We start from the raw sequence: 27,199 nt of genomic DNA on the forward strand, positions 1-27,199 counted from the left end.
TAAACAGGACTTCAAAAGGACACAAGCCTGTCTTTCTATTTGGAGTGTGTGTGACTGAAAAGAGTGCAAGAGACAAGCACTCTACCCCGCTCTTTCCTTTGTCTGCCATGGCCTTTGATTTTCCAGTTGAAGTGTCCCGTTTAGTCTCTCCACTTTCCCACTACTTTGTGGCCTGTATGGTGTATGAAATGCTTGCTGTACTCCCAGGGCCTGCATGACTTCCCTCATTATTTCTCCCGTGAAGTGTGTGCCCCTATCGCTTTCTATGGTTTCTGGGACACCATACCTGCAGATCAGTTCTTTCATCAGTTTGTCTGCAGTAGTTTTAGCATTTGCAGATTTTACCGGATAGGCTTCCGGCCAACCAGAGAAGAGATCTACACATACTAGGACGTATTCATACACTCCTACCTTGGGTAGCTGTATGTAGCCAGTCTGCAGTCTCTGAAACGGGTAGAGAGGCCTGGGTGTCGCTTTCTTAGGGATTTTTACTGTTTTACCTGGTTTGTGCTGTGCACAAATGAGGCATGACCGTACGAGCTTTGCGGCTGCGTAACTGAAACCAGGAGCGATCCAGAAGGCATCTTGTGTTGCTTGCGCCATGATTGGGAGCAGGGATCTTGGTATATACGATTTATCCTGATTCTCCCATACTCCTTCTGAGTTCAGCTCAGCTCCCATTCTCGCAGTGTTCCTTCTCTGTTTGTGCAGCTGGAGGGATGTCAGGACATCTAGGCTCAGTGTGGCTGGAATACGCTGACTCCCGGCCACCGTCCACTGCTCCCTAGGCCGCCTTGCTGCTACTTTAGCAGCCTCGTCCGTCCTTCTGTTGCCCTTTTCCTCCACAGAGTCACCATCCGTGTGTGCTTTTTACCTTGATAATGCCAACCTGGACTGATAACGTCAATGCCTCCACTAATTGTTTAACCAGCTCTGCATTTTTAATGGGTTTACCGGCTGATGTAAGAAACGTTCTGCTTCTTCAGATTGGGCAATAATCATGGGATATTCCCCATGCACAATTCGAATCTGTGTAACGGTTAGCGACTTTATCTGCAGCAGCTCTACACGCTTCAGCGAGTGCCTTCAACTCTGCCTCCTGCACCGACATGTGAGGAGCGAGTGGTTCAGCTCGTATTACCTCATGTGAGGATACTACTGCATATCCAATGTAGAGTCACCCATTCTGGTGGTATCTGAAGCCATCTACAAAAATAAAAAACCTCAAAATATGCATTAGGAACAGGTTTTTTTCCTTCCCACGAACATATGTAAAACCCACTGTCTCCTGACTCATCAGTTCCTATGCAGTCATGTTCGTGCGTCATGTGTCATGTCAACGTCATGTCATGTTCTCTTTCCCACCTGCCAATGCTGTCACCAATTCCCCCTTTTCTGAATCCACAGGCAGATGAGTGGCTGGATTCAGAACATTATGTCTTTTGAGGGTGACATATTCAGGAATTAGTATTAGAGCACATTCAAGTCTGATCTGTCTATCCATAGACAGGTGTTTTGGTTGAACTTGTACGAGTATGGCATTAATGTCACGTGGGGAACAAATTGTCAAAAAGAAAAAGTCAGTGTGATCTCACATGCCTTTCAGTAATACAGCAGCTCTTACAGCACGTACACATATAGAAGACCCTCTAATCACGGGGTCTAATTGTGCTAAGTAGTAAGCTATCGGTCTCTGTTTCTTTCCATGTTGTAGTGTCAGTACTGCGGTAGCATGTCCACCCTGCTCTGTGAAAAATAAGAAAAATGGCTGATCATAGTTTGGAATGTCTGACACAATGAGCAGCTTGAGAGAGTGGAAAGAGTCAATTGCTTCTTGAGTGAGATTGTAGGGTTCTGATGGCAAACAGTCATAGAGTGGGTGCATCATTTGTGAAGCAGACCTTATCCAAGGCCTACAGTAGGTCACCAAACCTAGAAAAGTGCGTAGATGCTGGTGTGACCTGGGTAAAGGGAGATTTGTATTGCCTGTTTTCTGTCTTCAGTCAGGTGTCCTTCAGCAATACAATGTCCTAAAAATGTCACCTTTTGTTTGCAATACTGTAATTTGTCACGTGAGACTCTGCAACCCTTTTCTGCCAAAAAAAAAAAAAAACACAGCAAGGAAACTGTAGCTTCCGGACATCTGGTCCCTCCCTGCACATGGAGTACTGTGTCCAGTTTTGGGCACCGGTGCTCAGGAAGGATATAATGGAACTAGAGAGAGTACAAAGGAGGGCAACAAAATTAATAAAGGGGATCGGAGAACTACAATACCCAGATAGATTAGCGAAATTAGGATTATTTAGTCTAGAAAAAAGACGACTGAGGGGCGATCTAATAACCATGTATAAGTATATAAGGGGACAATACAAATATCTCGCTGAGGATCTGTTTATACCAAGGAAGGTGACGGGCACAAGGGGGCATTCTTTGCGTCTGGAGGAGAGAAGGTTTTTCCACCAACATAGAAGAGGATTCTTTACTGTTAGGGCAGTGAGAATCTGGAATTGCTTGCCTGAGGAGGTGGTGATGGCGAACTCAGTCGAGGGGTTCAAGAGAGGCCTGGATGTCTTCCTGGAGCAGAACAATATTGTATCATACAATTATTAGGTTCTGTAGAAGGACGTAGATCTGGGGATTTATTATGATGGAATATAGGCTGAACTGGATGGACAAATGTCTTTTTTCGGCCTTACTAACTATGTTACTATGTCCGGGCAGCAGAGCAAGAGGTCATCCACGTACTGTAATAGTACAATCTGTGGATGAGGTGGTTGCCACTGCTCAAGAATCCTTACCATCGCTGTTGAATAGATGGTTGGGGAGTTCTTTCCCCCTTTGTGGGAGGACCGTCCAACAGTATTGTTTACCTTCGTGAGTGAAAGACAAAAGATACTGACAGTCAGAGTGCAGTGGTACAGAGAAGAATGCATTTGCCAAATCAATAACTGTGAAACATTTTGATGTCGCTGGGATTTGTGACCGTACGGTGTGTGTATTAGGGACAGTTGAGGTCACACTCACTGTAACATCATTAATAGCTCGTTAGTCATGAACTATACTGTAAGTGTCAGGGGAACCCTTGGGTCCTTTTTTTTCTTAATGGGATACAAAGGGGTGTTGCAGGGGGAATATCTCTGCACTAGAACCCCTGCCTTAACATACTCTTTAATATTCCTGCTCAGGGCCATTGATTTGACTAGACTTAAGGGGTATTGCCTTAACCAAAGAGGAGTGATTACTTCTCTTGATTTATCATGACAGGGGGAATGGGCAGCCGACCCATATCAGATTTTCCCCTTGCCCAAACGGTGTCTGGTACCTGACTCTTTTCCCTGTCCTCAGACATTCTGGTGTCAGGTGTTACTTTCACTACTCTTGCCATATACACCATTTCTGCAATATTACACAAGTGTTTATATAAGTCACACATTAATGTCCGAATATTTATACCCGTATTTGATTGGGTAGAGTATCCCTTAAAAAAAACTAAATTTGATTCACAAAATGTTACCTGCGATAAGGTATAAGAACTGGAAAAGACAAATAAACAGTGACTATGGTTTGAGCCAATATAATGAATGGCTAAAAAACTATATATCATATGAAGACAACCTAGAAATACACAGTAACTATACCATCTTTGTGTAAGGAGACTACTAAAACTGGCAAATGAATGGAATTAAGTATAACTACAATAGGGCATGATTTACCTGTGGTATAATGTGCACGTGGAAGACCCTGGCGTCCCTCCGCCCTAAGTGTTTATATGAAAGTGGACTTGTGACTGTAATACCCTTAGGAGAGCACTGTATAGTGCCTAGACAGCACTCAACTCTGCTCCCAGCAAATTCTTAGGGGTATTGTCACTAACAATAAGTTTGTAAGCACCTCTTGGCTGTCTCGTGACTCTAGTCTTTTCTTGTTTAGTCATAGGGGCTTCAGTCGCTTGTCCCCCTACCCTCACGTATTCCACAGTCTCGTCAGTAATCATGTCTGGCAGTATCAAGTCTTTGTGTACTAGTCCCAGCTGCCCCAGTGTCGGTCAAGAATTCTGTCTATTTCCCTCCCAGCATTGGTATGGTGGTCATCAAGGCAGGACCAGGTCCAGAGGGGACAAGAACAGGGCAGGGCACACATTTGTCGCTGGGTTTTTCAGTTTCCTAGTCTGAAGGTGAAGGAGGTGGAAGATTGGTCTGAGTGTCCATTTTCTCCACAATTCCAGCACTTCACTGTTTCTAAGTCCTTAGGTCCCTTACTACGTCTCTACTGTTTTCCTTGTGCTCCAGCATACATGACACGTCGTCTTATTGTCCTAGTTTCTTCAACTCCTGAGCAACCTTCAGGAGGTCTTTGGATCTACATTTCTCCATTTAGGTCTGGCTGTCTGTACTGCGTCTCGTAAGCCTTTTGTCATACCGTCAATGAATGTATTTACCAATATTTTAACATCAAGTGGGTTTACTGAACTGTACCCCATGTCTGCCCATCTCAGCTGTAACCGTCCAGAGTACATCTCTACTCTCTCTCCTTTAGTCACATCTGTAAAAGTCTTAATTTGCATCCTAGTACGTCACCTGCTTTGGTGCTCACCAACTCTCTAGGTCTGCTCAGGTGCACTTATACGTCCATCATATTATCTTTGTCTGTAAAATGGGAAAGGTTTGTTCTCAGGGTCTCCCGACTGAGCTTCTTATGTCACTACATGATCTTGTCTGGAGAGGATTCAGTGTAATTCACTTAGGTTGGGTTACATCACAGATCATACAAGTATTTCTCCAGTCTGGGTTTGTCTGACCGCAATGTTTACAAGTCCATCTGTCTTGTCTTGGTCTCTGGTTATACAAAGGTATGACCGTAGCAGTAGTGTGTCGGTCATAGTCGGACTTTTGAGCATCAAAACATTCATAATACACCTTACTTCCGTCCTGCTGCACTCTCTCTCAGATGCCATTTATTCACATGCAATTTTCCTCATTTGTCTGTGCCTTTTTGAACATCCAAACATCCATCCACTCACTGGCATTTTTGCCTGTTTCAATATTGGTCTCACATCTTTCGCTGCTTCCTTTTTCCAATCTGTACAGCGGTTTTTGGATCCCATTGGGGGCCCTGACTGCACACAGAATAAGTTGCCCATGGCTTCAACTTATCCGCTCAACAACACCGAGCAGGTTCCCTACCTACCACTCGGTGGCACCGAGCAGGTGCACTACCTACCACTCGGTGGACTTAAAGGATTTTACCAAGCAGGTTCACTACCTACCACTCGGTAAATCAGCTGGCTAGCACAGCTCCATGGACGGCAAGGTTACACCACCTAATGCAGTAGACTGACTGTAGCAGGTTACTCCGTACACTACATCAGCCGTGCAGTTGGCTACCTCCTCTGTTGATCCTCAATTCGCTATATCACTCAACTTGAAGCAGGTTAATCTTTTACCAATCTTTTCAATCACTTACAAATTTTCCTCTATACTAGGCACAATTCTACCTTTTTCACTTTCAATTTCCAACTTCAATTGTACAACATTCCCTTTTTCTTCAATACCTACAGTACTTATTGCTTTAAACACAAATCTCTCAGCGTGTACTAAACCAAAGACAGAGAAACTTTAGAATGCAGCTATGTGGCCCCCCTTCCTCTGGCCCACAGCACAAAAGGGAGAAGTCTCAAGCAAGTCGCGCAGGGGCTCAGCTTACCCCTCCCATCAGCTATTTCGCGCTGATAAGCTTGTTGTCTTACACACACACAAACAGAATGCAGCAGTTTTCAGACTTAATCTCTACAAAACATTCATTCTCTCGGAATTAAAAACAGTTTCTCTATACAGGCAGATCACTGCACAACTTGAATAAGCTGATTCTGACCGCGTCCGGCCAAAACACATATAGAAACCTATCCAATGTCAAACCACACATAACACGGGTTTCACTGAATCTCAGATGTAAATTAAATGTACATTAAAAATATCCACAACTCATTCATCCTGGACAATTAACAACAGTTAGATAAGTAATGATACTTATGTGATCACTCATACATACATGCTCATTCAGGGATTGTTGTTTCTTTTTTTTTTTTTTCCACTTTTCAGTTGATTTTTACAAGAAGAAAATCCCTTATCTCAATCACTCCACCTAATTCAGCTCAAACTGCGCTGAATAATGTCTTCTGTCACATACAGAGGACCACACCTAACGGAACCCCTCATCAATCAGGGATTTATGTTTATTCCTTATACTCATTTACTCACCTGTCATCTCATTCAGAGTTTCTCATAGACATACATACATACAAGGCTCACACAGCCTGCCTATTTTGCACTTTGGAATTAACACAACTCTATATAACTCTATATAACAAAAACTGCAGCAGTGTCCACTGACACTCTGAAAGCACTTTAAGGCCAAACAACAAAAACCACGGCCTTAATACAAAATACAGCTTCATATAATGTACTGCCAATCCAAAATGACCAAAACAACAACACTGCACAGAGTCTATCCCAGCTCTGTATTACACACTACACAAATACACAACCAATTAGGATACTGACAAATGATACAGATAACAATTATCATCTTATAACTCTATTATTCAAATCTCATATGGACATAAATAGACAAAACACAAAACTCACTGGTGATGTGGATTCTTTGAACCATGCTCGCAGCCTTTTACCCAGAGGCATGGAGAGATCCAGATGAGAGATTGCAGGTGCAAAACAGGTTTGTAAGAATAATATTTCTCACCTTGCTGCAGCTGGTGTTTTGCATGTCCAATCTCCCAGAAGCTCCCCCATACGGATTCCGAATAGGCTGGATACACGGCCCCGGTCGGGCACCAAAACTGTCGTAGCTGTTTTTCGTTCTGACCCAAATGTCAGCTGACAGATCACCAGTGAGACCAAATTGTGGAGTTACGCCCGTCATTTTACAAGCGCGCTTGGAGACAAAAAGACACCTCACACATATCCTGTGAGCAAGTCACTTTTATCTGAAGTAATAGAGCAAGAAGCAATATTTTATACCATTTACACATAATGCATTTCAATGTAACTCATGTAGCCCCCACCATCACCCAGGGTCATACTTTATTTACCATAACCCAGAATATGTTGTACTGACTCTTGAGAACATACATGATAAGAAGTACAGTCTCCTTGAAGAGGAGACCGTCAGACTACTGAGTCAACAGATTCTAGTAATTCTAACACTATAAGGCAAAAGGCACTTAAAGGCAAGGTAGTTAAAGGCAAACTATTAACCCTTCTATATCACGCCCAACTGTGGATGACTCGTGCACAGACACACGGACACGTCCAAATTAGGTATATTGATTTGCAACTGGAATATTTCATTCAGTGATATCTAGGATGTGGTATTTTAGTGTTCCCTTTATTTTTTTCATACATACATACACACAAGAAAAAAAACGATTGTTGGAAACAAATTGTATATATACAGAATACGCTCACTGTGAGTTCCCCAAAAAACCTGGCTAATAGGGGTAACAGCCATAGCCTCCACCGTTAATCGTTAATCAATTGCATAATTGTCCTAATGGTAGGGGGCAGCTGAGGGCTGTTCATGGGGAAAAAGATAAGAGTGTTGGTTCAGCGTGAACCCCCTCACACGTAAGTTAAATGGTATTATCAGAAACACTAAAATCATAACTAAACTTTGCTTTAAATCAAACATTTATTTTGACACAAAGTATAATTGGTAAAGGAGGAAGATCTGATATCACAATATCCCATGTATGAAAAGGTTTATGTTGCAAATTCTTCAGTAGAAAGAGAACCCCAATTATGTCCCTTAGAAAGTAGAATGAGAAGAGGTTCTTGAATACAATTTACCTGTTACCCTTAAAGCTAACAATAAAAATAGTGAACTATACATTGCAAATTAATGCTACCTCTCAAATGAGTGAGAAAGAACGATGACATCACAATATCACGGGTGTAATACATGTTTTCCCTATAAAAAGATCAGGAAATTTGTCAACAAATCTGAGAGCCAGAGTGTAATTCTCACTTCACTATTTCTATACAAAATGCCTACCAGCTCTACCACAACTCTATAGGTTATAAGACAATATCTTAACATAAAAACATTAAAAATATATGCATACAAAACAGAAGGATATTAGTAATCAAAGCACACGTGAGTCTTTACAAGTTGTAAAGGGATTAGCCAACATCTATGACAGATGATCTGACATCATGTGTGGTTGTATGCTGCTGTACTCAATCAGGACAGTGTCCCTATTATATATAACAGAGAAATACCAGTAAACCTTTTTTTATAGGAAGTTATTGTGTTTATATACATTTAAAGTGTTCTGTTTTATTTAATTGTATGAACATATATTTAAACATCATATAATACATAAATGATAAACATTGATTGAAAAGGACAAAGGAACAGAAATCAGAGTCGGATATCAAGATTTTCTATGGATGCAATAACATTGTAATTTCCAGTATATAAATAATTCTTGTCACCAGTATAAGATCTGAGGGGACATTCCTCGACAATGTGCTAAATTGTTTGATGGTCAGCTCCACAGTCACAGGCAGGAGAGTCAGATTTTCTCCACTTATGCAAAAGATCTGCACAGACACCAAAGTTTGTTCTGATACGATTCAAAGTGACCCAGGTTTTCCTTGGCAGATTGAAGCCTGGTGGGGGATTTTGAAAGTGAGGAAACGTTTGAGGCTCACCGTCTACTGCACTGACCCAAAGTTCACGCCATTTCTCTTCTAAATTGAAATCATTTTCATACAGGGTAATTGCGGTTCGGATGGGTGGATGTCTTGATTTCAGTCGCTGTATTTGAACATCTTGGATATTTTGATGTATTGGGAGATTTTCATTATTCACTACTTTGGTGTATTCGTTAAGTAGGAGCTTTTGTCTTCTCAGATTTGCAGGTGCAATATGGGTCAAGACAAGTAACCAGTGGATGGGCGTAGGTCTGATAGCACCAGAAATTATGAGCACAGAGTTGTTCAACTGATTGTCGATTGCATTCACATGAGTGTTCTGTATACATGGTGAAATATATATTTTTATATATATATTGGTAATTGCATACATTAACTATTCTTCATCATTTAGTGTTCCAAATGGGCTCTTTAACTTACATTTAACTTTTCTTGTACAATTTGTCAATTAGAAACTATTAAAAAAAAAATGAAACTGACTTTGCCCGTTTGATTTCTCTAAATTTTAAAAATGTATACTCCTCTGTAAAACGTTTTCCATATTCTCAACATTAAAATGGCTTCTCTCATGTTTAACAAGACCTGCTTTAAAAATAAAACATTTCCCTTTCTGAACATGACTATGGTTTCTCCCCTATGTGAATTTTCTGATGTGCAGAAAGATTTGCTTTTTGAGTAAAGCATTTCTCACATTCTGAACATGGAAATGGTTTCTCACCTCTGTGAATTTTCTGATGTGCAGAAAGATTTGCCTTTTGGGTAAAGCATTTCCCACATTCTGAACATGAAAATGGCTTCTCCCCTCTGTGAGTTGACTGATGTCTAACAAGTCTTGATTTAATGCTGTAACATTTCTCACATTCTGAACATGGAAATGGCCTTGCCCCTGTGTGGGTTCCCTCATGTCTAACAAGTTCTGCTTTAGAAGTAAAACATTTCAGACATTCTTGACATGAAAATGGCTTCTCCCCTGTGTGAATTCTCAGATGTGCAGTAAGATTTGATTTGTCGTTAAAACCCTTCCCACATTCGGGACATGAAAATGGCTTCTCCCCTGTGTGAGTTCTCTGATGTTTAACAAGAGTCGATTTGTATGTAAAACATTTTCCACATTCTGGACATGAAAATGGCTTTACTCCTGTGTGAATTAACTGATGTGCCGCAAGATTTGGTTTCCGATTAAAACATTTCCCACATTCAGAACATGAAAATGGTTTCTTCCCTGTGTGGCTTGTTTGATGATTAACAAGTCTTGCTTTAGCACTATAACATTTCCCGCATTCTGAACATGAAAATGGCTTCTCCCCGGTATGATTTCTCTCATGTATAACAAGATCCGCTTTGTAGGTAAAACATTTCCCGCATTCTAAACATGAAAAAGGTTTTTCCCCTGTGTGAGCTTTTTGATGTCGAGAATCTATTTTGTTATTATTTTGCTTAAAAGTTTTTGAGGAATCAGAAGGTTGGTCATGTTGAAAAAGATTGGATGATATATTTTTGCTGTGAAACTCTGGTGATATTTGTAAGATATTGGCATGCTCTTCATACATTTCAGGTTTGATACCATGATTATCTTTAATATCTGAAAAAAATTGATGTCCACATGACCTCCTGGTACAGTCTTCTGCCAAGAAAAGAAATATATATATATATTAAAGCTGAGCATATTATAATTTACCGCCATGACCAAATTTTGTTAAATTTTCTACACGGCAAATTGAAAGTACTACAAAGCTAATGCCCTGAACAAGATATGTTGTAGGAAATTATGGAGTCTCCCATGACTGCATCCAACCCCTTCCTAGCTCTAGCGCAAATGTAGTAATTAGTGATGAGCGAGTGTACTCATTGCTCGGGTTTTCCCTCGTAGATTTAGTTTTCATCGCGGCAGCTGAATGATTTACAGCTACTAGCCTGGCTGAGTACATGTGGGGGTTGCCTGGTTGCTAGGGAATCACCACATATAATCAAGCAGGCTGTAAATCATTCAGCTGCCGCAATGAAAAGTAAATCTCAGAGCAGTCAAAAATACTCGGAGGTCACGCTAGCATGCTCGGGAAAACCCGAGCAACGAGTACACTCGCTCATCACTAGTAGTAATATTAAAGTGACCTCAACAATATAGCTATTTGGAAATGGATGGTGATTGTCTGTTTAACCACACTACGCTTCTGGACATTTTTGAAAGTTAAAAAAAGTTGCAAAAATGATCCCTTTTGGGAGACTGATGCCTGCTGTGTCAGTGTTTATACACATTCTGAGTATGTTAAAAAGCCATCTGTTGTGAATTCTGTTGTCGAGCTCCCTCCTGTGGTCGTGAATGGTACTTCGGTGAGTTCTGTCCGTGGGCTCCCTCTGGTGGCTGTGAGTGGAGCTGCTGCTTCTGAGGTTCCTTACACAGGTGACGTGGTTTATCCTTTGGTTGGCTGCTCTATTTAACTCCACTTAGAACGTTACTCCATGCCAGCTGTCAATGTTTCTGCATTGGTTCAGTTCGCTCTTGGATCTTTCTGGTGACCTGTCTACTCCAGCAGAAACTAAGTTCCTGATAGTATCTAATTCGTTTATTGTTTTCTTGTCCAGCTGGATATCATGATTTTGTCTTGCTAGCTGGAAGCTCTGGAATGCAGAGTGGCATCTCCGCACCGTTAGTCGGTGCGGAGGTCTTTTTGCACACTCTGCGTGGTCTTTTGTAGTTTTTTGTGCTGATCGCAAAGCTACCTTTCCTATCCTCTGTCTCTTTAGTAAGTCTGGCCTCCCTTTGCTGAAACCTGTTTCATTTCTGCGTTTGTGACTTTCATCTTTACTCACAGTCAATATATGTGGGGGGCTGCCTTTTCCTTTGGGGAATTTCTCTGAGGCAAGGTAGGCTTTATTTTCTATCTCTAGGGCTAGCTAGCTCTTAGGCTGTGACGAGGCGCCTAGGGAGCGTCAGGAGCGCTCCACGGCTATTTCTAGTGTGTGTGATAGGATTAGGGATTGCGGTCAGCAGAGCTCCCACATTCCAGAGCTTGTCCTGTGTGAGTTTTAACTATCAGGTCATTCCGGGTGCTCCTAACCACCAGGTCATAACAGTACAGCTGGCCCAAAGTATTAATGCATCTTAATAGAGGGATAAGAGAAGCTCTGAGACCATTTTTTTTTCTTTGCACTGTGTTTTGTCTTTTTTTTCCCCTAAACCTTTGGGTGGTTCAGGACACAGGTGTAGATATGGACATTCAAGGTCTGTCCTCTTGTGTGGATCATCTCACTGCAAGGGTACAAAACATTCAAGATTTTGTGGTTCAGAATCCGATGTTAGAACCTAGAATTCCTACTCCTGATTTATTTTCTGGGAATAGATCTAAGTTTCTGAATTTCAAAAATAATTGTAAACTGTTTCTAGCTTTGAAACCCCGCTCCTCTGGTGACCCCGCTCAACAAGTAAAAATCATTATTTCTTTGTTGCGTGGTGACCCTCAAGACTGGGCATTTTCCCTTGCGCCAGGAGATCCTGCATTGCGTGATGTTGATGCGTTTTTTCTGGCACTTGGATTGCTTTATGAGGAACCAAATTCAGTGGATCAGGCAGAGAAAATCTTGCTGGCATTGTGTCAGGGTCAGGATGAAGCGGAGGTGTACTGTCAGAAGTTTAGAAAGTGGTCTGTGCTTACTCAGTGGAATGAATGTGCCCTGGCGGCAATTTTCAGAAAGGGTCTTTCTGAAGCCCCTAAGGATGTCATGGTGGGATTTCCCACGCCTGCTGGTCTGAATGAGTCTATGTCCTTGGCCATTCAGATCGATCGGCGCTTGCGTGAGCGCAAAGCTGTGCACCATTTGGCGGTGTTCTCGGAGAATAGGCCTGAGCCTATGCAGTGTGATAGGACTTGGACCAGAGCTGAACGGCAAGAACACAGACGTCGGAATGGGCTGTGTTTTTACTGTGGTGAATCCACTCATGTTATCTCCGATTGTCCTAAGCGTACTAAGCGGTTCGCTAGGTCTGCCACCATTGGTACAGTACAGTCTAAATTTCTTTTGTCCGTTACTCTGATTTGCTCTCTGTCGTCCTATTCTGTTAAGGCATTTGTGGATTCAGGCGCTGCCCTGAATTTGATGGAGTTTGCCAGGCGCTGTGGTTTTTCCTTGGAGCCCTTGCAGTATCCTATTCCATTGAGAGGAATTGATGCTACGCCTTTGGCCAAGAATAAACCTCAATACTGGACGCAATTGACCATGTGCATGGCTCCTGCACATCAGGAGGATATTCGCTTTTTTGTGTTGCATAATCTGCATGATGTGGTCGTTTTGGGGTTGCCATGGCTACAGGTCCATAATCCAGTATTGGATTGGAAATCTATGTCTGTGTCCGGCTGGGGTTGTCAAGTGGTACATGGTGATGTTCCATTGTTGTCAATTTCGCCTTCCACTCCTTCTGAAGTCCCTGAGTTTTTATCAGATTACCGGGATGTATTTGAGGAGCCCAAATCCGGTGCCCCACCTCCTCATAGGGATTGCAATTGTGCTATTAATTTGATTCCCGGTAGTAAGTTTCCTAAGGGCCGACTGTTTAATTTATCTGTGCCAGAGCACACTGCTATGCGGAGTTATATAAAGGAATCCTTGGAGAAGGGTCATATTCGCCCGTCGTCGTCACCATTGGGAGCAGGGTTCTTTTTTGTGGCCAAGAAGGATGGCTCTTTGAGACCTTGTATTGATTACCGCCTTCTTAATAAGATCACAGTCAAATTTCAGTATCCTTTGCCGCTGATGTCTGATTTGTTTGCTCGGATTAAGGGGGCTAGTTGGTTCACCAAGATAGATCTTCGAGGGGCGTATAATCTTGTGCGAATTAAACAGGGCAATGAATGGAAAACAGCATTTAATACGCCCGAGGGCCATTTTGAGTACCGGGTTATGCCATTCGGGCTTTCAAATGCTCCATCTGTGTTTCATTCCTTTATGCATGACATCTTCCGAGAGTACCTGGATAGATTCATGATTGTATATTTGGATGACATTTTGGTCTTTTCGGATGATTGGGAGTCTCATGTGAAGCAGGTCAGAATGGTGTTCCAGGTCCTTCGTGCGAATTCCTTGTTTGTGAAGGGGTTTAAGTGTCTCTTTGGAGTTCAGAGGGTTTCATTTTTGGGTTTCATTTTTTCCCCTTCTACTATCGAGATGGACCCTGTTAAAGTTCAGGCCATTTATGATTGAACTCAGCCGACATCTGTGAAGAGTCTACAGAAGTTCCTGGGCTTTGCTAATTTTTACTGTCGCTTCATCGCTAATTTTTCTAGTATTGCTAAACCGTTGACTGATTTGACCAAGAAAGGTGCTGATGTGGTCAATTGGTCCTCTGCGGCTGTAGAGGCTTTTCAGGAGTTGAAGCGTCGTTTTTCTTCTGCCCCTGTGCTGTGCCAGCCAGATGTTTCGCTCCCGTTTCAGGTCGAGGTTGATGCTTCTGAGATTGGAGCAGGAGCTGTTTTGTCGCAAAGAAGTTCTGATGGCTCGGTGATGAAACCATGTGCCTTCTTTTCTAGAAAATTCTCGCCTGCTGAGCGCAATTATGATGTTGGCAATCGAGAGTTGTTGGCCATGAAGTGGGCATTCGAGGAGTGGCGACATTGGCTTGAAGGAGCTAAACATCGCGTGGTGGTCTTGACGGATCACAAGAATTTGACTTATCTCGAGTCTGCTAAACGGTTGAATCCTAGACAGGCTCGATGGTCACTCTTTTTCTCCCGTTTTGATTTTGTGGTTTCATACCTTCCGGGATCTAAGAATGTGAAGGCTGATGCCCTGTCAAGGAGTTTTGTGCCTGACTCTCCGGGTGTTCCGGAGCCGGCGGGTATTCTTAAAGAGGGGGTAATTTTGTCTGCCATCTCCCCTGATTTGCGACGCGTGCTGCAGAAGTTTCAGACTGATAGACCCGACTGTTGTCCAACGGAGAAACTGTTTGTCCCTGATAGATGGACTAGTAGAGTTATCTCTGAGGTTCATTGTTCGGTGTTGGCTGGTCATCCTGGAATCTTTGGTACCAGAGATTTGGTGGCTAGATCCTTTTGGTGGCCTTCTTTGTCACGGGATGTGCGTTGTTTTGTGCAGTCCTGTGGGACTTGTGCTCGGGCTAAGCCCTGCTGTTCTCGTGCCAGTGGGTTGCTTTTGCCCTTGCCGGTCCCGAAGAGGCCCTGGACGCATATTTCCATGGATTTTATTTCTGATCTCCCTGTTTCTCAAAGGATGTCGGTCATTTGGGTGGTTTGTGATCGCTTCTCTAAGATGGTCCATTTGGTACCCTTATCTAAATTGCCTTCCTCCTCTGATTTGGTGCCATTGTTTTTCCAGCATGTGGTTCGTTTGCATGGCATTCCGGAGAACATCGTCTCGGACAGAGGTTCCCAGTTTGTTTCAAGGTTTTGGCGGTCTTTTTGTGCTAAGATGGGCATTGATTTTTCTTTTTCTTCGGCTTTCCATCCTCAGACTAATGGTCAAACCGAACGAATTAATCAGACTTTGGAAACATATCTGAGATGCTTTGTTTCTGCTGATCAGGATGATTGGGTGTCCTTCTTGCCTTTGGCTGAGTTCGCCCTTAATAATCGGGCCAGCTCGGCTACTTTGGTTTCTCCTTTTTTCTGCAATTCTGGTTTCCATCCTCGTTTCTCTTCAGGGCAGGTTGAGCCTTCGGACTGTCCTGGTGTGGATACTGTGGTGGACAGGTTGCAGCAGATTTGGACTCATGTAGTGGACAATTTGACATTGTCCCAGGAGAAGGCTCAACGTTTCGCTAACCGCCGGCGCTGTGTTGGTCCCCGACTTCGGGTTGGGGATTTGGTTTGGTTGTCATCTCGTCATGTTCCTATGAAGGTTTCCTCTGCTAAGTTTAAGCCTCGTTTCATTGGGCCATATAATATTTCTGAAGTTCTTAATCCTGTGTCATTTCGTTTGGACCTTCCAGCTTCTTTTGCCATCCATAATGTGTTCCATAGGTCGTTGTTGCAGAGATACGTGGCGCCTATGGTTCCCTCCGTTGATCCTCCTGCCCCGGTGTTGGTCGAGGGGGAGTTGGAGTATGTGGTGGAGAAGATTTTGGATTCTCGTGTTTCAAGACGGAAACTCCAGTACCTGGTCAAGTGGAAGGGTTATGGTCAGGAAGATAATTCCTGGGTTCTTGCCTCTGATGTTCATGCTGCCGATTTAGTTCGTGCCTTTCATTTGGCTCATCCTGATCGGCCTGGGGGCTCTGGTGAGGGTTCGGTGACCCCTCCTCAAGGGGGGGGGGGTACTGTTGTGAATTCTGTTGTCGAGTTCCCTCCTGTGGTCGTGAATGGTACTTCGGTGAGTTCTGTCCGTGGGCTCCCTCTGGTGGCTGTGAGTTCCTTACACAGGTGACGTGGTTTATCCTTTGGTTGGCTGCTCTATTTAACTCCACTTAGATCGTTACTCCATGCCAGCTGTCAATGTTTCTGCATTGGTTCAGTTCGCTCTTGGATCTTTCTGGTGACCTGTCTACTCCAGCAGAAGCTAAGTTCCTGATAGTATCTAATTCGTTTATTGTTTTCTTGTCCAGCTGGATATCATGATTTTGTCTTGCTAGCTGGAAGCTCTGGAATGCAGAGTGGCATCTCCGCACCGTTAGTCGGTGCGGAGGTCTTTTTGCACACTCTGCGTGGTCTTTTGTAGTTTTTTGTGCTGATCGCAAAGCTACCTTTCCTATCCTCTGTCTATTTAGTAAGTCTGGCCTCCCTTTGCTGAAACCTGTTTCATTTCTGCGTTTGTGACTTTCATCTTTACTCACAGTCAATATATGTGGGGGGCTGCCTTTTCCTTTGGGGAATTTCTCTGAGGCAAGGTAGGCTTTATTTTCTATCTCTAGGGCTAGCTAGCTCTTAGGCTGTGACGAGGCGCCTAGGGAGCGTCAGGAGCGCTCCACGGCTATTTCTAGTGTGTGTGATAGGATTAGGGATTGCGGTCAGCAGAGCTCCCACATTCTAGAGCTTGTCCTGTGTGAGTTTTAACTATCAGGTCATTCCGGGTGCTCCTAACCACCAGGTCATAACAGCCATCCCTTTTTGTGGAAGTATAGACAGCTTGAATGTTTGGAAGCTGAAGAAGCAATGCTTTGGGTTTTTTAACCATGAAAACATTGTTAATTACTCCTTTTTATGAAGTGATAATAGGTTGGGATTGCTACAGTGAATAATTAATGGAGCAGCACCAAGGCCAATAAAAAAGCAATGGCTCATGATAATTTTAGTCTTTTGACTATAAAATTTTTCTTGAGGGGTGGGGGAGTCAATAGTAAAATGATTGCTACTAGGGATGAGTGAGCGTGCGCCAATAAGGTGTAATCCAGGCATGCTTGTGTGCTAATAGTGTTCGAGCACACCAAAGATACTCTATGTTTTAGTTGCCACAGCTGCATGTCTAGCTGCAAGAAACGCAGGGATTGCAGAACAAGCAATCCCTGCATGTGTTGCGGCTGTTGAACAAGTGTGTGTCTTGGTAACACCTTACTGGAGATGGAGATGATTGTGAGCAACTGCTAAGAGCATGAGCTGACACATCTCATTCCCTGCTTGTCAGACACTGCTCTGATGCTCTGCAGTGCAGAAGCATTGCACAGTATCAGATCCTATCCTGGGACAATGTAAAAAAAAAAAATGTTTTTTTTTAATAAGTGTAAAAATATATATATTTTTAAATCCCCAAATAAAGAACAAAAAAAAAGAAAAATATTAATCCAATAAATATATATATGTAAAAACAAACAAAAAGAGTACACATATTTGGTATCGTCGCATCTGGAAAGACCCGCTCTATAAAACTGTCCTACTAGCTAACCCCTTCATTGAACAGTGTAAAATTAGAAAAATAAAAAACAAGGCAAAAAAAGTGCTTTAGTCATCATACTGTCCAACAAAAAATGCAAGAACACGCAATCAAAAAGACAAATGTAAATAAAAATGGTGCTGCTGAAAACGTCATCTTGTCCCTCAAAAAACAAGCTGCCATACAGCTCCGTCAGCAGAACAATAAAACAGTTATAGCTCACAGAATAAAGAAATGCAAAAATATTTTTTCTATAAAAAATAAATGTGGTATCGCTGTAATCGCACTGACCCAAAGACTAAAGCTGCCTTATCAATTCTACCACACGAGCAACAAACAATTCCTGTATTGCTGGATTTTATTCATTCTACCTCCCAAAAATAAGAATAGAAAGCGATCAAAAAATGTCATGTGTCTGAAAATGGTACCAATTAAAACGTCAACTCGTCCTGCAAAAAAAACAAGCATGACTCTGTCAGCCGAAATATGGAAAAATTATAGCTGTGTAAATATGGGGATGCAAAAACTAGATTGGCAACAAAAAGTGTCTTTTAGTATGCGACAGCAGCAAAACAATACAGGGGGCTTCCACGTTACTGGAAGCACAAAGGCTCACGAAAAGCTAAATTGCTTCTCGCCCTTCGAAAGAAATTGAGCAAATTCTTTGTTCCCAAATCCAATTGCCCCCCTTCCTTCTGAGAACCTGTGTGCCTAAACCACATTTAGCGCCCACATGTTTGGCATTTCTATAGTGATAAGAGCGCTCTTAATTTACAGGTGCATGTCTCCAGAAGCATGAGCTGGGCATAATGTACTGGGCACTGTAACGTACTGGTCACTACAATGGCAGTTTGTAATTTTTGCTCAGCAACATCCACTGCTGCTTGTTTCTGGAAAACAGCCAAGAAGTCAAAATTGTCACTACACCAGTAGATAAATTCCCAAAAGGGGTATAATTTCCAACATGGGGTCACTTGAGAGGGGATTCTGCTTTTGTAGCACTTAGGGGTTCTGTATATGGAGTCCACAAACTAGTCTAGAAAAACAGATTGTATGGTCTATTTTCACCTGTTACCCTAGTGAAAATAATAATAATAATTCCTGTGAAGCACCTGAAGGGTTAATAAACTTCTTAAATGTGGTTTTGAGCACATTGAGGGGTGCAGCTTTTAGAATGGTGTCACTTTTGAGTACTTTCGGTCATATAGGCCCCTCAAAGTCACTTCAAATGTGATGTGGTCCCTAAAAATAATAGTTTTGTAAATTTTGCTGTAAAAATTACCGTATGTTTCAAAAATTGTGCTGATGTAAAATAGACATGTGGAAAATGTTATTTATTAACTATTTTGTGAGATATGACTTTCTGATTTAAGGGCATAAATACTAAAAGTTTTAAAGTTGCAACATTTTCAAAATTTTGGCCAAATTTTTTATTTTTTTTCACAAGTAAACATAAGTCATATCAATTTTTTTTTACCCCATATCATGAAGTAACATATGTCACGAGAAAAATATCTCAGAATCCGTTGGGATCCGTTGAAGCGTTCCAGAGTTATGACTTCATAAAGTGACAGTGGTCACAATTGAAAAAAATTGGGCTGGTCAGGAAGGTGAAACCAGGCTTCGGGTGAAGGGGTTAAAAACATCAAAAATTAAAAATTGTGTTACAGAGGTCTAAGAGGTAACGTTTCTCCTTGTGGAAAGTCACATACCGACTCTGGCATGTCCAGGTAAGGAGGCTTATTCGCCGTGCTGTGCTCCTTTGGGAAACTTAATATGCAAATGTCACATTTCAAGGTCCATTAAAGGGAATCTGTCACCTCATTTTGGCCCTATAAACTGTGCCACTGCCATTGGGAGCTTATCTACAGCATTCTGTAATGCTGTAGCTAAGCCCCCGATGTATCCTGAAAGATAAGAAAAACAAGTAAGATTATACTCACCTAGGGGCGGACCGGGTCCGATGGGAGTCGCAGTGTGGGTCCGGCGCCTCCCATCTTCATGCGATGACGTCCTCTTCCTTGCTTCTGTCGCGTCTCCTGCGCAGGTGTACTTTATCTGCCCTGTTGAGGGCAGAGCAAAGTACTGCAGTGCGCAGGTGCCGGGAAAGGTCAGAGAGGCCCAGCGCCTGCACACTGCAGTATTTTACGCTGTCCTCAACAGGGCAAATCAGTACGCCTGTGAAGGAGCAACAGGAAGCAAAGAAGAGGACGTCATTGCATGAAGATCGGATGCGCTGGACCTGCGACGCCCATCGGACCCGAACCGTCCCTGGATGAGTATAATCTAAATTGTTTTTCTTATCTTTCAGGTTACATTGGGGGCTTACCTACGGCATTACAGAATGCTGTAGACAAGCCCCTGATGGCGGTGGCCAGTTTATAGGGCCAAAATGAGGTCACAGATTGCCTATAAAAGGGTTAAGAGAGACTAGTAGGATTGCTTCTTCCAACTTGAGGTGCTATAGAGTTCAAGTCTTCTTCCTCTCTCAAGAGGCAACTTGCATATTAAATTTCCAAGACGAGCATTACATGGCAAATAGGCCTCCTTACCTTGGCATTCCAGAGCCAGTATGTCACTGTCTGCAAGGAGAAATGTTACCTCTTAGACCTCTATAACACGATTTTAAAATTTTGGTGTTTTTAATGTATATCTAATAAGGATGTATAATTTTACTGGGGTTTTGGTTTTCTGGTTTGCTATATTTTGGCCCCTTAGCTGACCAAAACTGTTACATCCGTTTACCTTTTGAAAATCTTTAATCAAATAATAAAAACAGTATCAGTAATATCAACTAGATATGAGGACTAGGTATTGGAGATGCCAATATCTAGGCTTCTCACTGTATGCATATAAATGTGTCTTCCCTTTCCTGATATTTTTCGTGTTGCAAATTGCATCTTCAGAGAGGAAAAGTACTTGAAATCTATAGTGCGCCCTGTTGGACGCAGCAACTATTGCCCCTTTAAAGGGCCTTGAAATGTGAAATCTGCATATTAAATTTCCCAAAGGACCATTGCACAATGAAGAAGCCTCCTTGGCATGCCAGAGTTGGTATGTCATTCTTTGCAAGGAGAAACATTACCTCTTAGGCTTCTTTTACACTTTTTTGCTTCCTTTTTGTGGCCCCAATAGATTTTTATGGGGCCACAATAATTCTACGGAGCGCCATACGCCATATTTATGGCTGTGAAAAAATATTATGGCCCCCATTGAAAATCAATGGGCCCGCAAAAACAATGGAAGCTTGTTTTTGCGGTGCACCGTGACTTTCGGTTTTGCCGAACGCCATTTTTTTCCAATACTTTTTCCATAGTATTGGAAACCCGAAAAACGGCGACCCGCAAGTTTTTTATGGTCCGTTATTGCGGCAGACCATGAAAATTGCGGCAATACGGCCCGCAATAATGGGCCGCAAAAACCCGGTAAGTGTAAAAGAAGCCTTAGACCTGAGACCAGAGCCTCTTAGCTAGCCAAATCAGTTCTCATACTCTGTACTGACAAGGGGCAATACCCCAAAATGCTGTGCTTGCAAATTGAGATTCTGATTTGGCTTTTATCCTAAGTCACATTTCGAGGCCCGTTAAAGAGTGGATAGTGACTTGTAAGATTGCCGCTTCAAATCAGTGAATAAGCAAAACATAAAGCCTACAACTCACCTGGGTAGTTATCTGTAGGAATCTCCATTTTATACCAATCATCAGACCTTAAATAGGTCTCTGTAGTATTAATATTGTCAAGACTTTCATTCTGAAACAAATAATGGAAAAACCACAGCATTATTTACAAGTATTATGATGACCAAAAATGCTGCAACAGCGGTAGTTATGGAACCAACCTGTTAATTCCGTATTCCAAACAGTAGTGCTCACAGCAAGAAAACTGTGAGAAGATCCAGAGAACATCTAAGGTCTATCATCAGAATTAATTTTACTGCCAGCTGCATGGCTCTTATTACACAAGTATAAACACATATAATACCGGTAGATAAAAAACACATCATAGGGGAGATGTAATAAAACTTTTTCTGCATCTACCTTATGATACTGAGGAACATTAGGATCTTCTTGTTTACAGTCCTGTGGAAGAAGAGGACGGGGACAGCTCTCTGGTGTTGTCCTCTTACTGGATAGAGCTGGAGGGAACACATACAGGGACTGAATTCATTCTTTACATACAGATAATTATAGGCCGTGTGTATTTAGTTAGTTTAGTCTGTTACCTGGTGATGTGAGGGGCTGGGGATCCTCCAACATGACGTCCTTGTACAGATCTTTGTGTCCTTCTAAATACTCCCATTCCTCCATTGAAAAATAGACAGAGACATCCTGACACCTTATAGGAACCTGACACATACAATGATACCATTATTACTGATTCATTGATCGCGTTACTATATAATTTCCCAGCAGTATCACCTCTCCAGTCAGCAGCTCAATCATCTTGTAGGTGAGTTTTAGGATCTTCTGGTCATTTATGTACTCATGTATCAGTGGGTAACGTGGAGGCCCCGTGATTGGGCTCATGGTTCTTCCCCTTCTCTCAAACACAGGGTCCTCACAGCGCTCACCAGAGGTCTTCTTCACTACTGTGTAATCCTGGTTATGGAGAGACACATTAATAAATCTCACTACAGACATTTCCAAAGTCTTCACCTCTCCAGTTCTGCCCATCTGTTATTCCTGTAGATAAGAATGATGTAATGTGACGTAATCAGAATCTCTCACCTCTCCAGTAAGCCGAAAGATGATCTCTAGAGTGAGGTGTAACATACTCTCTGCCATCTTGTCCCTATCCATCCTTGATGAGTCAACCGGAAAAATTCTCTTATGTAGAAGATCCCCACTGAGAGGATCTGAATCTGTAGAAACCTGATTCGGGAGAAGATAAGCCGATGTAACATGAAAGAATCCCATTAAATATTACAATTACTGGAGACATTATATCACTGTCCGATTTGGCTTCATAGAAAATGGCGTTTTTCCTATATAGTGCTTGAATCAGTGCCTGAGAGGACTAATTAATACAGTGAAAAGTTAATAAGTAAAAAAATGCATGTCTCAAATGTTATGTGTCTCAGAAAATGCTGAGACAAACCAAAGTTTTAGTTTTTGTTTTAAACAAGTTCCACAAGTGTTTAAGCCACTAAAATATCTAAGGCTAGTTTCACATTTGCGTTACCATCCTTAGCGTTTAATCCGCAACCTCAAACGCACGAAAACCCACATGCAAACACGTACAAACTCAGCGTTTTTTAGACGCATAAGGTAACGCATGCGGTTAAAAAAAACGCGGTGTTTACATGCTTTTTCATGCGTTTTGCATGCGTTTGCATTTTCTGTGCGCATGGTGGAAAATTTAACAGGAGAAAAATCTAGATAGATCTAGAGGTGGTGATGGCGAACTCAGTCGAGGGGTTCAAGAGAGGCCTGGATGTCTTCCTGGAGCAGAACAATATTGTATCATACAATTATTAGGTTCTGTAGAAGGACGTAGATCTGGGTATTTATTATGATGGAATATAGGCTGAACTGGATGGACAAATGTCTTTTTTCGGCCTTACTAACTATGTTACTATAAACAGACACTGCCAAAGGGACTACATCGGGCGTGTATTATGGGATATCTATATATAGACCCTTGGACTGCTGAAATCTTCACAGTTTGCTACTGTATCCTCTATCATGATGGATCTTCGCATGGAGAGCTTTTATTTCAACCTGGATTTAAGCATCAAGCTGTTTCTTGCCTGTGCGTTTGCTTGGGAGCAACAAAGAAATAGAGAACAACAGAGAAGGACACAGCATAGACGTTTTTGGAGACACCCCATTATTGAACTCCGGGAGAGCCGTGGAGCCTATCACACGCTATATGGTGAGCTTAATGCCAACCTGGACAAATTCACGGAATATACCAGGATGTCTCCAGACTCTTTCCGGGATTTCCTTGGTCATGTCCAAGGAGCCATCCGGAGACAGGACGCCCATCTCCGTAGAGCAATTACAGCAAAGGAACGTCTGCTGGTTACATTAAGGTACGTAACAATTCTAAACAAATGCCAGTCATAATTATTGTTGGTCTGCCATGTATTATTTGTATTTTCCTTTATGTCTTTAGCTAAACACCACCATAAATGGAATTGATTGTACTTTTATTTTTTTTATTTTATTTCAGATTTCTGGCAACCGGAGAGAGCTTATCATCCCTCCACTTTCAGTACCAGCTTGGAATATCCACCCTGTCTGGAATAGTTGCAGACACCTGCCGCGCTTTGTGGAATGTTCTCCGGGATGAATTTATCCCCCTACCCACCGAGGACATGTGGATTGCAATTTCAGAAAAATTCTGGAGTGTGTGTGATTTCCCCAACTGTTTGGGAGTAGTGGATGAAAAGCACATACGCATTATCAAAAAGGCCAGAACTGGATCGGAGTACTTCAACTACAAAAAATATTTTTCTGTTGTGCTCATGGCAATAGCAGATGCGGACTGTCGCTTCATCACCGTGGACATTGGGGCTTTTGGCCGTGGCAATGACTCACAGGCTTTCAAGAACTCGGATATGGGTCGACGTGTGTATGGCAAAAATTTTAATTTTCCACTGCCACGACCTCTCCCCAACACTCAAGGCCCACCGATGCCATTTGTTATGGTTGGGGATGAGGCCTTTCAGATGTGTGAAAACCTACTGAAGCCATATTCCAGTCGGGACTTGAACCACAGTAAAAGGATTTATAACTTCAGGCTGACCAGGGCCCGAAGAAAAGTACCTTTGGGATTCTAGTCTCAAAATGGCGCATTCTTGCGACAGCCATTATTCTAAAAATGGAGACAGTCGATGAGGTGGTCAAAGCCTGTGTGGTTCTCCACAATTACATAGTGGCTAAGGAGCGACCCAACATTGAACTGAATTAACTAGTTGCAAACCCACTGCCAGATTACCAGCATCACCCGCTGCGGTCAACTGTTGAAGTTGGTAACATGCTGGACCAATTTGCTGCCTATTTTGATTCTGATATTGGACGTGTGGCATGGCAAGACAATATTGTGTAAAATGTCCTGTTGGGTTTGGGTCTGTACCAGTTATGTTTTAAATGTTAATAATATTTTTTGTTAATAAAATTGGTGTTTTGACATCTTGACCGAGTCTCCTATGTATTTCCTCTAAAAACCACTTATGTTGTTAGTGGTAAGGTAGTTGACGTCATTATGTCATGATTCTGTTCTGCAGTATCTATTGAGCGCAGACTGAAGAGACGATGGAGGTATAATACAAAGCAGATCTACACTCATCAAGTCAGGTGTCATAAATAATGAATTCATGATGCACAGATAACAGCCTCATGAATTCACTATTTCTCACATATGTTCAGGTGAGTATAGATATGCCTTGTATGACCTCCATCGTCTCTTCGGTTTGTGTGAAATAGATTACGTACACTGAAGAAAAATGGAGGTTATACAAGGCAGTTCTCTACTCACCAGGTCAGGTGTCATAAGTAATTAGTTCAAGACGCATAGTTTTGTGCATCATGAACTCACTATTTATGACACATGACCTGTTGAGTATAGTTCTGCTTTGTATTACCGCCATTTTCTCTTCAGTCTGCGACACTGATTAATCAGTGTGGAGAAAATAAAAGTTATATTTATTTTTTGCCACCTCATAGCTCTATACCAAACACACAAAGCTGCACTCTTGTACTTAATAACTACTAGAGCTATGAGTTGGCAAAACAATATAGTGTGCGGTGCAGTGTTTTATTAGGCGCACGGTGTATGTTGCCGGCGGCGAAATACACAAATAACCAAACATTATTGGGGGCAAAAAACATTATTTATTTTGTTAACAATAAAATTTTTTTTACTGCGCCTGCTTGGGGTAGAGTGACGGAACTGTGGGGTGTGTAGCTGTGAGGCCTGGCTAAGTGTGGATGACGCAGGGGAGCCAGGAGAAGGGGCAATTAAAGTAGTGGGGTCTGGGAGTTCGGGGATGGGGCTTGATGCATGAGAAGACAGAGACACACTGGAAGGGTGAGACAAACCTGACATTACAGACACATTGGGAGGTGAAGGGGGAGGAATTGAGATAGTCCGCTGTTTCTTTTTCCCTTTTTGGCATCGGCGCTGCGGTCTGGGGAGCCTCGGTGGGCTCATTTCTTGCGACCTGGTCATAGTGGCCGACCTGTCAGGCCGCTGCTGCATGGTTGCGGTGGGAGAGCAGAAGGCCATGCCAGTGTCCTGCTGCTGCATGGTGGTGCGGAAGGCCTTGCCTGGGTCCTGCTGCTGCTGCATGGTTGTGGTTGGGGCTTGGAAGGCCATGCCAGGGTCCTGCTGCATGGTGGTTCAAAGGCCATGCTAGGGTCCTGCTGCTGTTGCATGGTTGTGGTGCGGAAGGCCATGCCAGGGTCCTGCTGCTGTTGCATGGTTGTGGTGCGGAAGGCCATGCCAAGGTCCTGCTGCTGTTGCATGGTTGTGGTGCGGAAGGCCATGCCAAGGTCCTGCTGCTGTTGCATGGTTGTGGTGCGGAAGGCCATGCCAGGGTGCTGCTGCTGCATGGTGGAGGCAGTGGAGGAGGTCCAAGCAGGAGCAGCAGTTGTCATAGTGGTGGCGATGGGCTGTCCAACAGCACTCGGCATGGTGGTGGTGCTGTAGTGGTGTCCGGCAGTGCTTGGAATGGAGGAGGCTGTGCAGTGGTATGCAGCAGAGCTCGGCATTGAGGTCAAGCATGACAGTGTTGGCACAGCTGGATATGCCGCCACTATATGCTGAAAATATCAACTCTGCTGCATAGCCTGCACGTAAGCAGCATTGCAGGCCTGCATGACACTAAGCTGGAGATCAGGAGTAAGGTGTTCCGACATGCCCTGTTCAATTTGATTAAAAAAATTATGAGTGACCTGTCCCAGGCCCTCTGCCGCTGCCTGGAACAGCCCAAGAAAAAAGAGGCAGATGCAGAGGACTGGGACAGAGGAACATCTGATGGACTAGCTTCCTGATCTCCAGTTTGTGTGGCAGGCCCACTTGCTGCAGCGCTGTTGGAAAGTTGGGACGGGTCCGTGGCTGTTTGATGAAGGACCGCTCCAGAACCAGGGTCAAGAGTGCTGCTTCATGTGCTGTGAAAAAGAAGAAAAAAACACATTACTACAAAACATTTACAATAGTGAAGCGCCAACTCCTGTGGACTACAAAAATACAGATTAGGCAATCCAAAACAACCCATTACACGACAAAAAAATACTTACGTTCTCTGGGCAAGGACCGGTCTCAAAAATGCAAGGATGCGGTGATACTTGTATTTCCGGATCCTTGCTCCAGAACCACTAGGAACCCGGCTCTCTTGACGAAGGTCCTTGTTGAAGCGATCCTTCATCGAACGCCAACGTGTTTTGACTTTGAGCACTGTTGAAAAATATAAATAATGGTTAGACAATGCACTTTTGACCGTGATCACACAACTGTGTATGATGAGAGAAACTCCTGTGAGTTTCTGTCATCACACACAGTTGTGTGAGCACGGCCAAGATCTCTGCTGCTTCACACCGCATTGCAATACTTACAAAATGCATTTCGGACCCGAGTCGGGACGTTGTCCCAGCCATCCCACATCACTTTGGCCACCTCATTCCATAGCCGCCGGATCGTCACGTTGT

At 42.9% G+C, this 27,199-nt stretch overlaps 1 protein-coding gene across 3 annotated transcripts in view; it reads right to left on the minus strand.

The window, feature by feature from the left end:
• Window positions 1-7,468: 7,468 nt before the first annotated feature.
• LOC138663740 (zinc finger protein 260-like) overlaps window positions 7,469-27,199 on the minus strand; it is a 50,090-nt gene continuing 30,359 nt past the window's right edge. The window contains exons 2-7 of one of the 3 annotated variants that reach the window (XM_069750069.1): window positions 22,274-22,417; window positions 21,965-22,144; window positions 21,769-21,892; window positions 21,584-21,681; window positions 21,206-21,296; window positions 7,469-10,356 (exon numbers count right to left, since the gene is read on the minus strand). In XM_069750069.1, the coding sequence (XP_069606170.1) occupies window positions 9,353-10,356; window positions 21,206-21,296; window positions 21,584-21,681; window positions 21,769-21,892; window positions 21,965-22,144; window positions 22,274-22,417 (1,641 nt within the window). In that variant the 3' untranslated portion in view covers window positions 7,469-9,352. Of the gene's footprint in view, window positions 10,357-21,205; window positions 21,297-21,583; window positions 21,682-21,768; window positions 21,893-21,964; window positions 22,145-22,273; window positions 22,910-27,199 lie in introns of those variants that run through there. The other 2 variants (XM_069750068.1, XM_069750066.1) reach the window with 2 other exon arrangements.

The sequence above is a fragment of the Ranitomeya imitator genome, chromosome 2, assembly GCF_032444005.1.
Source record: "Ranitomeya imitator isolate aRanImi1 chromosome 2, aRanImi1.pri, whole genome shotgun sequence".
Lineage (NCBI taxonomy): Eukaryota > Metazoa > Chordata > Amphibia > Anura > Dendrobatidae > Ranitomeya > Ranitomeya imitator.